Source organism: Heptranchias perlo, chromosome 7, assembly GCF_035084215.1.
Source record: "Heptranchias perlo isolate sHepPer1 chromosome 7, sHepPer1.hap1, whole genome shotgun sequence".
Classification (NCBI taxonomy): Eukaryota; Metazoa; Chordata; class Chondrichthyes; order Hexanchiformes; family Hexanchidae; genus Heptranchias; species Heptranchias perlo.
Genome location: NC_090331.1, coordinates 94,838,996 through 94,852,277, shown reverse-complemented (window position 1 = coordinate 94,852,277; position 13,282 = coordinate 94,838,996). Strand labels below are relative to the sequence as shown.

General features: G+C 42.1%; 1 protein-coding gene across 2 annotated transcripts in view; it reads left to right on the top strand.

The window, feature by feature from the left end:
- Positions 1 to 6,728: 6,728 nt before the first annotated feature.
- The window catches only part of LOC137323964 (protein FAM117B-like), a 198,860-nt gene continuing 192,306 nt past the window's right edge, over positions 6,729 to 13,282 (top strand). For both annotated transcript variants that reach the window (XM_067988123.1, XM_067988122.1), the window contains exon 1: positions 6,729 to 7,543. In XM_067988123.1, the coding sequence (XP_067844224.1) occupies positions 7,033 to 7,543 (511 nt within the window). In that variant the 5' untranslated portion in view covers positions 6,729 to 7,032. The remainder of the gene's footprint in view (positions 7,544 to 13,282) is intronic.

Sequence of the window (13,282 nt, the reverse complement as noted above, 5' to 3'; positions counted from 1 at the left end):
GATTTTAAAAGGGCTAACTTTACAAAAATGTCTGAAGATCTTGCAGAAGTTGATTGGACAACCCGACTAGATAGGCAATCAAGTACTGAGGACAAATGGTTCTATTTAAAACCATTCTCAAACAGAATGAGGCCATATATATGTTCCAATGGTTAAAAGAAGGGCACATGGTAAAACAAAACCATTATGGTTGATGAGGAATGTACAGAAGGCAAATTCGATTGAAACAGAAGGCATTCTACACACTTAAGGCATTTAACTCACAGGAGAACAGGAAAAGCATGCAATTAAGGAAGACAAAAACAGCCATAAGATTAGCCAAAAGATCTCTGGAAAAGATGGTGGGTAATTTTGGCAGTAATAGCAAAAGCTTTTTTAGCAATGTCTGTAGTCAGAATCCCATTAAGGACCGTATAGAGCCATTAAAGGATACTGTAGGGTAGATTCAAACTGATTCTCAGGTTATAGCAGAGTTGCTAAATGACTATTTTGCATCAGTCTATACTCCTGTCGATGATGTTTATGTTCCAGATGAGGGGTGCCTAGTATCGAATAGCATTATTAATATCAAAATAGATAGTAATGTCCTCTTGGATAGGTTAGGAAAGCTCAAAATTGATAGGGCTCCAGGTCCAGATAATATCCATCCAAGGGTGATTAAAGAGATGGGACAGGTGCCCTGTGAGCCCTTGCCCTTTTCTTTAATAGTTCAATAGTTCAATAGAGTCAGGGATAGTTCCCCTAGACTGCAAGCTGGCTCATGCAGTTCCTATTTTTAAAAAAGGGGACAAATCAAAGACTGGGAACTATAGGTCTATCAGTCTGACATCCATTATTGGGAAGACACTAGGAGGGATCATAAGAGATGCCCTTTATGATCCCTGGGAAAGGGAAGGGGCCACTATAAATTCTCAACATGGCTTCTGAAAAAATGCCTAACAAATTTGATAGATTTTTTTTGAGGAAGTCACTTGGATAGTGGATGAGGGTATTGTCTACCTGGATTTTCAGAAAGTCTTTGATAAGGTACCTCACATTAGGTTACTTCATAAGATAGTATCTTGTACTTTCAGTAGAAATTTGACAAGCTGGATTAGGAATTGGCTCCAATCCCACAGCCAGAAAGTTGTGGTTAACGGATGTGGTTTAGCTTGGAGACATGTTACTAGTGGTGTCCCCAGGAATCAGTCCTAGGCCTGCTACTCTTCACAGTCTTTATTAATGACCTGGACAGTGGTGTTGGGAGTATGGTAAGTAAGTTTGCAGATGACACCAAAATCTGTGCAAGGGTTAAGACAGTAGAGATGTGCAATCAAATCCAAAAAGATTTAGATGCGCTAGGGGAGTGGGTCACACATTGGCAAATGGCGTTTAATTTAGATAAATGTAGTGCCATGTGTGTTGGTAGGGCCAACACAGAATATATGAATCATTTGCAGGGAATAATACTGAAAGAGGTTGAGCAACAAAAAGATCCTGGTGTTATTGTGGAACATAGGAACGTAGGAACAGGAGTAGACCATTTAGTCCCTTGAGCCTGTTCTGTCATTCAGTGAGATCATGGCTGATCTGTGACCTAACTCCATATACCTGCCATAGCCCCATATCCCCTAAAACCTTTGGTTAACAAAAACCTATCAATCTCAGATTTAAAATTAACAATTGAGCGAGCATCAACTGCCATTGTGCACAGTTCACTAAAGGATCATGAACAATGTGGAGAAACTGTAGCTAAAGCTAACAAGGTATTGGGTTGTATTAATAGAAGAAATTAGTATAAATCAAAGGACACAATTTTGACACTATATGGGTCACTGGTCAGACTGCATCTGGAGTACTGTGCCCAGTTTTGGTCCTCCCACATGGTGGGTGATATAGTGGCCCTGGAAAAGGTCCAGAGGAGAGCTACAAGAATGATTCCTAGCTCAAAGAACTTCAGCTACTCCGATAGGCTCAAGGACCTTGGTCTATTTACTTTAGAGCAGCGTGGACTTAGAAGTGACTCGATAGAGGTCTATAAAATAATCAAAGGGCTGGATCACGTCCCCATTGATAGATTGTTCCAGTTTAACAGTTTGGGGAGGACAAGGGGATATGTGTTTAAACTATGTAAGAGTAGGAATAGACTGGATGTTGGGCGGTTCTTCTTTTCCCAGAGAGAGTGAGCCTCTGGAATACATTGCTGGCTGGTGTGGTGGGTGCTGACTCTCTGCCTTCAACAGGAAGCTGGACTGGTTCCTGACTGGGGCAGAGATTGCATCATATAGAAGGTAAGTGTCTTTGGGTAAAGAAGTTTCCCCTGAATTCCCTATTGGATTTATTAGTGACCTCTAGTTTTGGACTTCCCCACGTGTGGAAACATTTTCCCTTCACCTACCCTATCAAATCCTTTCATTATCTTAAAGACCTCTGTCAGGTCACCCCTCAGTTGTCTCTTTTCTAGAGAAAGAGCCCCAGCCTGTTCAGTCTTTCCTGCTAAGTGTTTACTCTCGGTTCTGGTATCATTCTTGTGAATCTTTTTTGCACCCTCTCCAATGCCACTATATCCTTTTTATAATATGGAGACCAGAACTGTTCACAGTACTCCAAGTGTGGTGTAACCAAGGTTCGACACAACTTTAACATAACTTCTCTGCTTTTCAATTCTATCCCTCTAGAAATGAACCCCAGTGCTTGGTTTGCCTTTTTTATGGCCTTATTAACCTGCATCACTACTTTTAGTGATTTGTGCATCTGTACCCCCAGATCCCTTTATTCCTCTACCCCGTTTAGACTCTTATTATGCAAGCAATACGTGGCCTCCTTATTCTTCCTACCAAAATGCACCAACTCACACTTATCTATATTGAAATTCATTTGCCAATTACACACCCATTCTGCAACTTTATTAAGGTCTTCTTGCATTTTAACGCATTCTTCCTTTGTATTAACTACATCTCCCAATTTTGTGTTGTGCACAGATTTTGAAATTGTACTTCCGATTCCTGAGTCCAAATTGTTGATGTAAATTGTGAACAACAGTGGTCCCAGCACTGATCCCTGTGGAATGCCACTTCCCACCTTTTGCCAGCCTGAGTCGTTACCCCAAACCCCTACTCTCTGTTTTCTGTTTTGTAGCCAGCTTGCTATCCATTCTGCTACCTGTCCCCTGACTCCACATGCTCTGACCTCAGTCATACGTCTACAATGTTGCACCTTACTGATGGTCTTTTGAAGATACAAATATATTACAACTACTACATAACCCTTGTCTACTCTTTCTGTTACTTCTTCAAAGCATTCAATAAGATTGGTGAAGCATGACTTTCCCTTCTGAAATCTGTGCTGACTATTCCATACTATATTTTCATTTTCAAGATGTTTTCCTCTTACATCTTAGAGCAAAGATTCCATTATCTTTCCTACCACCGATGTTAAGCTATCTGGTCTATAGTTCTCTGGACGTTTTCTATCTCCTTTTAAATATAGGAATAATATTACCTGTCCACCAGTCTTCTGGCACTATTCCCTTTTCCAATGAATTTTTATATATATATATATATATATATATATATATATATAATGGTGCCTCTGCTATCTCTTCCCGAACTTCTTTTAATATGCGTGGGTTTGGTTTATGAATTATCTCCCCCTTTCTATCTTAAATGTCTTTGTATCTTTTTTGATCTCCTCTTCTAATGTCATGCCCACCTTGTTAGTCTCCCTGAGGCAAAGTTACTGTTCAATATTTCTGCCATTTTGCTGTCTTTACCTGTGAGTTTATCTTGTGCACCCCATAGTGGCCCTATCCCTATCCTAATTTTTCTTTTGTTATTTATGTGTCTGTCGAGTAAATTACTATTCCTTGTTAATTTAATTTCGTGGATTTCTTTGCTTTCCTAATTTTTTTTTGACATCCTTCCTAACCTCTTGCTATTCCTTTTTGTCATCCTCTCCTTTATTGTCTATGTTCTTAAAGTATGGAGTCGTACAACAGCAGGTTATAGTCCAACAACTTTATTTGAAATCATAAGCTTTCGGAGCTTTCCTCCTTCGTCAGGTGAGTGCAGGGTTCCATAAAGGCACAGCATATATAGTCAGAGAACAATGCCTGGTGATTACACATAATCTTTCTAACTGCCCGTTATTACACCTCAGCAGAGAGATATTCACAGCAATCAAAGGAGTGGATGGTGTTCAGACAGGGGAACATTACATCCAAGACTACTGAATACACAAGCGGTCAGATCACAAAGACAGAGAGAGAGAGAGAGAGACACCCGAAAGGCAGAGAGAGAGAGAGAGAGAGAGAGAATGACGTTGTATTAAAAACAGATAACTTTTTTTTCGCTGGTGGGGGTTACATATAGCGTGACATGAACCCAAGATCCCGGTTGAGGCCGTCTTCATGGGTGCGGAACTTGGCTATCAATTTCTGCTCGACGATTTTGCGTTGTCGTGTGTCTCGAAGGCCGCCTTGGAGAACGCTTACCCGAAGATCGGAGGCTGAATGTCCTTGACTGCTGAAGTGTTCCCTGACTGGGAGGGAACCCTCCTGTCTGGCGATTGTTGCGCGGTGTCCGTTCATCCGTTGTCGCAGTGTCTGCATGGTCTCGCCAATGTACCATGCTCCGGATCATCCTTTCCTGCAACGTATGAGGTAGACAACGTTGGCCGAGTCACAGGAGTATGAACCATGTACCTGGTGGGTGGTGTCCTCTCGTGTGATGGTGGTATCTGTGTCGATGATCTGGCATGTCTTGCAGAGGTTGCCGTGGCAGGGTTGTGTGGTGTCGTGGACGCTGTTCTCCTGAAATCTGGGTAATTTGCTGCAAACGATGGTCTGTTTGAGGTTAGGTGGCTGTTTGAAGGCGAGTAGTGGAGGCGTGGAGATGGCCTTAGCGAGGTGTTCGTCGTCATCGATGACATGTTGAAGGCTGCGAAGAACATGGCATAGTTTCTCCGCTCCGGGGAAGTACTGGATGACAAAGGGTACTCTGTTGGTTGTGTACCATGTTTGTCTTCTGAGGAGGTCTATGCGATTTTTCGCTGTGGCCCGTCGGAACTGTCGATCAACGAGTCGAGCGTCATATCCCGTTCTTACGAGGGCGTCTTTCAGCGTCTGTAGGTGTCCATCGCGTTCCTCCTCGTCTGAGCAGATCCTGTGTATTGGCAGGGCCTGTCCATAGGGGATGGCCTCTTTGATGTGGTTAGGGTGGAAGCTGGAAAAATGGAGCATCGTGAGGTTGTCCGTGGGCTTGCGGTAGAGTGAGGTGCTGAGGTGCCCGTCTTTGATGGAGATTCGTGTGTCCAAGAATGTAACCGATTCTGAGGAGTAGTCCATGGTGAGTTTGATGGTGGGATGGAACTTGTTGATGTTATCGTGTAGTCTCTTCAGTGATTCTTCGCCGTGGGTCCATAGGAAGAAAATGTCGTCGATGTATAACGTTGGTTGGAGGTCCTGTGCAGTGAAGAAGTTGTGCTCGAACTTGTGCATGAAAATGTTGGCGTATTGGGGTGTGAATTTGGTCCCCATGGCTGTTCCGTGTGTTTGGGTAAAGAACTGGTTATCGAAGGTGAAGACATTGTGATCCAGGATGAAGCGGATGAGTTGTAGGATGGCGTCCACCCTAACCATGTCACGCTACATGTAACCCCACCAGCGAAAAAAGTTATCTGTTTTTAATACAACTGGACATTCTCTCTCTGCCTTTCGGGTCTCTCTCTCTCTCTCTGTCTTTGTGATCTGACCGCTTGTGTATTCAATAGTCTTGGATGTAATGTTCCCCTGTCTGAACACCATCCACTCCTTTGATTGCTGTGAATATCTCTCTGCCGAGGTGTGATAACGGGCAGTTGGAAAGATTATGTGTAATCACCAGGCATTGTTCTCTGACTATATATGCTGTGCCTTTATGGAATCCTACACTCACCTGACGAAGGAGGAAAGCTCCGAAAGCTTGTAATTTAAAATAAAACTGTTGGACTATAACCTGGTGTTGTACGACTCCTTACATTTGTCCACCCCAGTCCATCGCCAGCATCTCCACTAAAGAAAAAGTATGCCTTTTTCTTTAGTTTCAATGTTACCCTTATTTCTTTATTCATCCATAGTGTTTCAATATTGGCTTGTCGAACCTTCGCCCACACCTCCTCCCTCCCCATTTTACATGATGTGGAGATGCCGGTGATGGACTGGGGTTGACAATTGTAAACAATTTTACAACACCAAGTTATAGTCCAACAATTTTATTTCAAAATCCACAAGCTTTCGGAGGCTTCCTCCTTCCTCAGGTGAATGTGGAAGCCTCCGAAAGCTTGTGGATTTTGAAATAAAATTGTTGGACTATAACTTGGTGTTGTAAAATTGTTTACAATTCCCATTTTACATGTCAATCTGGTGCACGCAAATAAACGTATGCAATCGGATTTTTTTTTCTAAATGTTTCCTTCGTCTGCCGCTAGAGTGTGCAGTTTACCTCAGGAAGAAGCGGCCTCATCGACGTCCAATTCTCTCCCCACCCCCGCCCGGGCCAGGCTGCTGAGGCCTTGAATGGGAAGGCGGTGGAGGTCTCCCGGGGCGACCGAGTGGGCGTGGGGAAGACGCGCCGTGACGTCGAAATGGGGGCGGGACAGCGCACCCGGCTTTTAACTCGATCCAATCAGCGGGGGAGGAGTAAATTCCGGGCCACGCTTGTTTAGCCAATGCGGAGGGGAGGGGTGGGGTTTTTATTTTGGATTGGGGGGGGGGCGCGCGAGCGCGAGCGCCTACGCCTGCGCGGTGTGGGAAGCGCGAGAGGCGGCGCGAGCCCGTGCCCGAGCCCGAGCCCGAGCGACGGCGCAACGGAGAGAGCCAAGAGCGCGAGCGGCGGACCGGCCCCGGTTGGAAAAAACACGACTGAGGAAAAGAAAGGGACGAGAGGAGAAAAGAGAGGGCGAGGGGAGGAGAAACACCAAACCAAGACCTTTTCACTTCATTAAATCGCCGGATTGGGTTGAAAACCACAACAAAGCTGAAGGGAACGTGTGTGTTTTTTTTTCCCCTCTCGAAAGATGTCTCAGCGGGTACGTCGGAACGGGTCACCGACCAGCGCAATGAGCGGGGGTAGTAGTGGTGGTGGCGGAGGAGGAGGAGGTGGTAGTAGTAGTAATAATAATAGTACTAGTAGTAGTAGTAGTAGTGGTGGTGGTGTTGGCCGGCCGCAGCCCATGAGGGCCACCGTACCGTTCCAGTTGAAGCAGGGTAGCCCGACGAGGTCTGTCGGCGGAGCGGGGCGGCAGCAGCAGACGCCCTCCTCGCGGAGCAGCCCCACCAGGACACAGCAGCAGCAGACGACAACGGCCTCCTCGCGGAGCAGCCCCACCAGGACACAACAACAACAACAACAACAGCAGCAGCTGCACCAGGCGGCCGCCGCCACCACCACCTCCTGCTCCTCTCCTTGCTCCTCGCCCACCCCACTGTGGGCCCCAGGGACAGATTCTTCACGGGCCAGGCACAGGAAATCTCCAGAACACAAGGGCTCCCCAGAAAGGAAGAGCCCCAACTCTCCCATCTGCAAAGGTACAGTGAGTGAAACCTCCACCTCTTTTTTTTTCAGCTCCACCTCCTCTTAATGCAATTTATGTCCGGCGAGGGTAGAGTGTGGGGGAAGGGTGCTGTTTTAACAAGTTCTTTTGCAACCTTTCGAAGAAATCCAATAACCGTTGAAGTTTTTGGATTTGTGTTTAGAACTAAGAATGTAGCTAAGAACTAAGAACCTGGATAAACACGTAACCGATGCAAACGTACGAATTCAATTTGCTAAATTGCTTCCAATTCATTACCTTGTACACTCAATTTTCTTACTTCTCATGAAGACATTGTTCTTTTGGGATATGGTTGCATTGTCTCGGCTCACATGACTATTTGTCTGTGGAGGGCACTACAACCAAGAATGGTCCTGTTCTCTCCTGAATGTCCACACATGCATACTTCTCAGCAGGAATATTAAATTCTGATCCAGGAGTGGAGACTCTAGCCAACTTTCTCTCTTCCTATAGTCTTGGATGCTGAGGCCCATTGTAACATACTGCTGCTCCAGATCAGATCAGCTAATAAAACGCACAGACTGCAGTTCATTGCTTTGTACAGCATTTTTTCCCCCAGGCGCAACCCCCTGGGGGTGGGGAAGAGGAATGTAACTATACTGTGAATGTTAAGTACACATCTAGAGATGTGCATGATATTTCTCCTCTTCACCTGATAGCCCACCCCCTGCAAGAAGACTTAAAAATATATCACAATTTAAGGGATAGCCATTAGTTCTGTTTTACTCTGTCCTCTGGCATCAGCAAGGTGTTTTCTTTGAAAGAATGGACTTCCTATTATTGATTTTTGTGAGAAACTCAGCAAGTTGATGCTAACTGTTGGCAGCAGAGCTATTTAGGGGAATCCCCTTATTGATGCCACCACAGTACATTTGTTTCACTGAGTGCAAACAAAGCTCCAGGAGGATATTTTAAATTGTGATTTATATGTGACTTCTTGGCTTGGAAGGAGGGGTAAATACGTTGGATAGATCTAATATTAAGTCCGTGTCCACAGTTTCCTTTTAAACACACAATTCTGATCCACGTATGCAATGGCTCCTGCTTCTCTCAGTTTAAATGAGCAGCTGCATGTGAATTTAGCTGGTTTAGTGGTAACTTTTACCTTGGCTCAGAAGCACATAAGTTGGTGTATTGCCCTCTTGCCTCAGAACCTGTTTTTGGGTACAGTAGGGTTCTCTACTCCTGGCATTAAAGGTCCTATGTGAAATGATTGAGTATTCACAAGCCAGTTTTTAGTAGGTTTGGGATTATAGTACAAAGCTACCCTCAAACTGGGGGAAAAACAATCATGGTAGGGCATTGTACTCTTGAAGTTGGGGTGAACTGTCGCCATTGCTGTTGACTGGAAGTTGGTAAGTTTATATTTACCAGTGCAAGACCCTTGCATCAGGAGTTACAGCATTGGAATAAAAGTAATGGCCCCAGGGTGTGCTTAAAACAGGTGCTGGATGCCTAAAGTGGGAAATATTATGAGCTCAAACACAAACCCGCACCATCAGTCTGATTATTTTTGCATCCAACACATTTTTTAATGTGCTATTTTTGTTCAGCTCACATTTCAGAGTGAATGTTTGAGCTGCAGTTGGATTAGCAAGTTGGGTATTTTTAACTACATTTTATTGAAATGAACATGATTTCAGATGTTGTTTCTTGGCAAGACATAACACTTTGTAATATTTAGTGCTAAATTGGATTGCTGTGTTTTAGCTAGGTACAGAAACTGTTCAGTTGCTCACTGCCTGTACGATTTGCATGTGACGGGTAAATTACACCTTCATGTATGTTTCAAGGCATTGATGATGTGGAGATGCCGGTGATGGACTGGGGTTGACAATTGTAAACAATTTTACAACACCAAGTTATAGTCCAGCAATTTTATTTTAAACCTGAGGAAGGAGGAAGCCTCCGAAAGCTTGTGAATTTAAAATAAAATTGCTGGACTATAACTTGGTGTTGTAAAATTGTTTACAATTGTCAAGGCATTGAAATAGAGGTGTGATTTATACACTCGTGTGATCTATAAATGAGATTTTACTGTATCTAGAAATTTTAATTTAGGTCATTGTGTGGTATAGTTTTCACTTTAAAATATAAACTAGAGTGTATTGCATCCTATTTTTTCTAATTTCCTCCATGTGGCTTGGAACAGCAGCTTTCTTTGTGTCCATGTTGCTTACTATTGACCAATTGACATGTTTAATGTGTACAGATAATTTTCTTCCTTCCACCCTCCAGTAGATACCTGTATGGCTGGTGCTGCATCTGTTAAGTTAGTCATCCAATAAAAGTTGGCTGATAGTGGTTGAGTATCAGCCAGGGATATATGGTGTGGCAGTGACATTGGTGCACCAGTGTACAGCATCACACAGTGGCAGAACAGAGATTTGATTGCTGCTGTCTTAATGATAGATACTGACTGACATTCTCATGTACTAACAAATTAATTATAACCAATTTCAAGTTCAGACAATAAAGTTGCTATTTTCATCTGTTCGGAGGAAACCATTGAACACATGTCTGGACCTGGGCACTTCACTTTGGTTTCTCAATTTAAAAAAAAAGACTTGTTGCAACTTCTTTTGGTCAATCATTCATTCTTAGGTAATCTACAGCATCTGGGGTGATATGTGTTAACCTCAGTATCTTCAATGTGAGAAAGTACAATTCTTCTATTTTCACTAAGCATTTGAATGCAAATGAGTAGGCCAACATCCCAATGGAGGAAAAATCACTGGGTTGATGTATAAGACCATACTCTGAAAAGGACAAGATCCATATTAGTCCCATGACTCTGGCACATAAAAGAAAGAAACAACGAGCTTGCATTTATATAGAACCTTTCAAGACCTTAAGGTGTCCTATCAAAGCACTTCACAGCGAATGAAGTACTTCTGAAGTGTAGGCATTTACATGGTGTCTCATCACCTCCGGGGATCCTAAAGTGCTTAACAACCAATTAAATACTTATGAAGTGCAGTTTCGCTGGTCTATTGGAAAACCTGACTAGTAATCCAGCTAACAAGAAGTTGGATGAATGACCAGTTTAATTTTTTTGTGTGGTGATGTTTGAGGGAAGAATGAGTGAGATGAGTGCCAAATCTTCAGTAGTAATCATGGGGATTTTAATCTTCCCTGTATTAACTGGAGTGCACAATGGGGACAGTCTGCATGTGAGTGGGAATTTATTGAAATTGTGAGGGACTTATTTATAAAACTATATGTACATAAAGGAGCCCACAAGGGGTAATGCAATATTGGATTTCATTCTAATGAATAAGGAGGGAACAATAGGTAAAGTGGAAATGAGGAACATTTGGGATCTAGTGACATTCAGGATAGACATGAGGGTAGCAAACAAAAGGAAGCCATTTCACAAGCTTAAATTTTAAACCAGTTGATTTTAAGCATATGAGAGAATGCATGGAATGGTAAAATGCAAGAGGTATTGGAAGGGAAGTGGGATTTTTAAGATGCAAAGGGAATTTATGCCTGAAATGGGTCATTGAAATAGGAGTAGGCCATTCAGCCCCTCAAGCCTATTCTGAAGATGATCTCCTGTCTGAATACTATGAATACTGCCAATCCTGAATAACCAGTCAAGAGAATATATCAACAAAAAAAAATTCAATCACTAAAATTGCTTCTTGAAGTGGGGGGTGGAAGGATTCGTCACAAGAACTTGATTCAAATTTACCCACTGAATTGTATTTTGCGTCTTTTAATGCCTTTGTTAAAGTTCTTGTTTCAAAGCCTCTGCCTGTCTCAAAAGACTGGGTATAATATCCCCTCAACAGTTGGAGTGTTTTCGGTCACAATTTGTAGAATTTTGTATTGTGCAACAGCAGGTTTGAGAGTTGGTGTAAAAGATGTGTCCTGTCAGCCTGTGAGGATTTGAGAGTTTCTTTACTTTTTGCCACAAGGCTTTGAAACAATTGAAGTCAAATTCTCAAATCCTTATTTCAAGTAAGTCACATTTAAACTATTAACAACTGCTTATTTTCTATTATGAAATGTTCACTTGGAATACACCTTGTGATCAACACACCTTTGTTCTTTGACTAAGAAAAATCAAGGAATGTTATCACTTCTTAATTTCTTTTTCTCAATTAAAACAGTTGAAGAGAATCTGTTTATTTTTCTGGATGATTTAAAGTGCTTTGGGACGTCCTGAGGTAGCGCAATATAAATGCAAGTCTTTCTTTAAACCTAGCTGTAAAATAAATTTGTATTGTCTTCCAGAAGCAAAATACTGCGGATGCTGGAAATACTCAGCAAGTCAGGCAGCATTTGTGGGGAAAGGAACAGTTAACGTTTCAGATCAAAGACCTTTCGTCAGAACGGTCTGAAAATTCAGTTCAAACCTTTATCTTTTTAGAACCATTTTTGGGACTTAAGAATTTTTTTGATATATAAAAGTTTGCAAATTATGTAATTAACTTTTGAGCATATTATGAGGTAATTTTTATTTAAAAACAAAACTGGTAGTAATAATACACAAAGTGCTTTAAGGCAAGGATGTAATAGGAACCAATTGATCCTACCAAAGCAGATTCATTTTCTTGCTCTTTGTGGGGTGCTGTTTGCAAATTGCCTCCTGTGTTTGTCTACATTAAAACCGCAACAGTTGAAAGGTAATTTTTTGTCTGTTGAAGCACTTTGGGATGTGATTGTTGCTATATGAATCCAAGTTCTTTTGAGGCATTCAGTAGAATAGAAAACATCATGTCTCTGCAATTTTAACTTCATTAACCAGTTTGCTGGAGAAATTTCTGCAAGGAACCTATACATTCATGTTAAAAATCTTGGTAACTTACCAAATGTGAGACATTCATTTCTAATAAAATGCTGAATAGAGCACAAGCAATGCAATGTTTAATTTTCAACAGCTTTAATTTTCCAGCTCCACTGGATCAGTCAGACATACATACTGTACTTTTCCACCAAAAAGTTAAGGTTTACAAAAATGCAAAATGCACCTTTTTATCATTACAGCAAAGTTTTTTATTTTGCAGTGCAAATGTAGAAGTAGTGGGGCTGTGTTTAATTTTTACTTAAACAGAACTTAAATTCAATGGAGTCTGTAAAACCAATGTCTCAGCTCAAAGTTAAAGCTTGAAGGGCTGAGCAGAAGGTAATATTTCAAGATGTACCTTTTTAATGTCATACACATTTACTACCTGCATGCATTTCTTGTGGTATTCCTGTTGTCACTTTGCTCTTGGCTCTATGCGAAGAAATGCTGGGAACCCAGTCTAATTTCAATCAAATGGTTCATTTGAGCTCAACTTGAATTCTGTTATTGAAATCAACTGTTCAGCCGTGACCTGGATAGATAAAATAACTTTCTTGTAATTTTAACAGTTTGACTTGAGAGATTCCATGATACTGTTGTGTGCCAGTAGAGGTTTCAAGGTTGCAGATTCTGCTAATGTGTAGCCAGTCAACCATCATGTAGATCAAAGTTTAGATTCTGGTACACTAACTTGTTTTTAAAAAAAAAGTGTTCCACATTTGTCCTGCCTCCACAGAGAAATGAATAGCCTGCCATCCAGATGGGCGGAGGGAATGTGTGGGGTAGGACGCTATTTTTGAGTGTGCCATTTAGGAGTTGTATTACGGTTTCTCACCTCAACCCTACTGCTGACTGCACAGTGTTTAGTTCCATTTATAATTCCTGATATAATGAAGCAGCCCATATTCGCATGAAGCA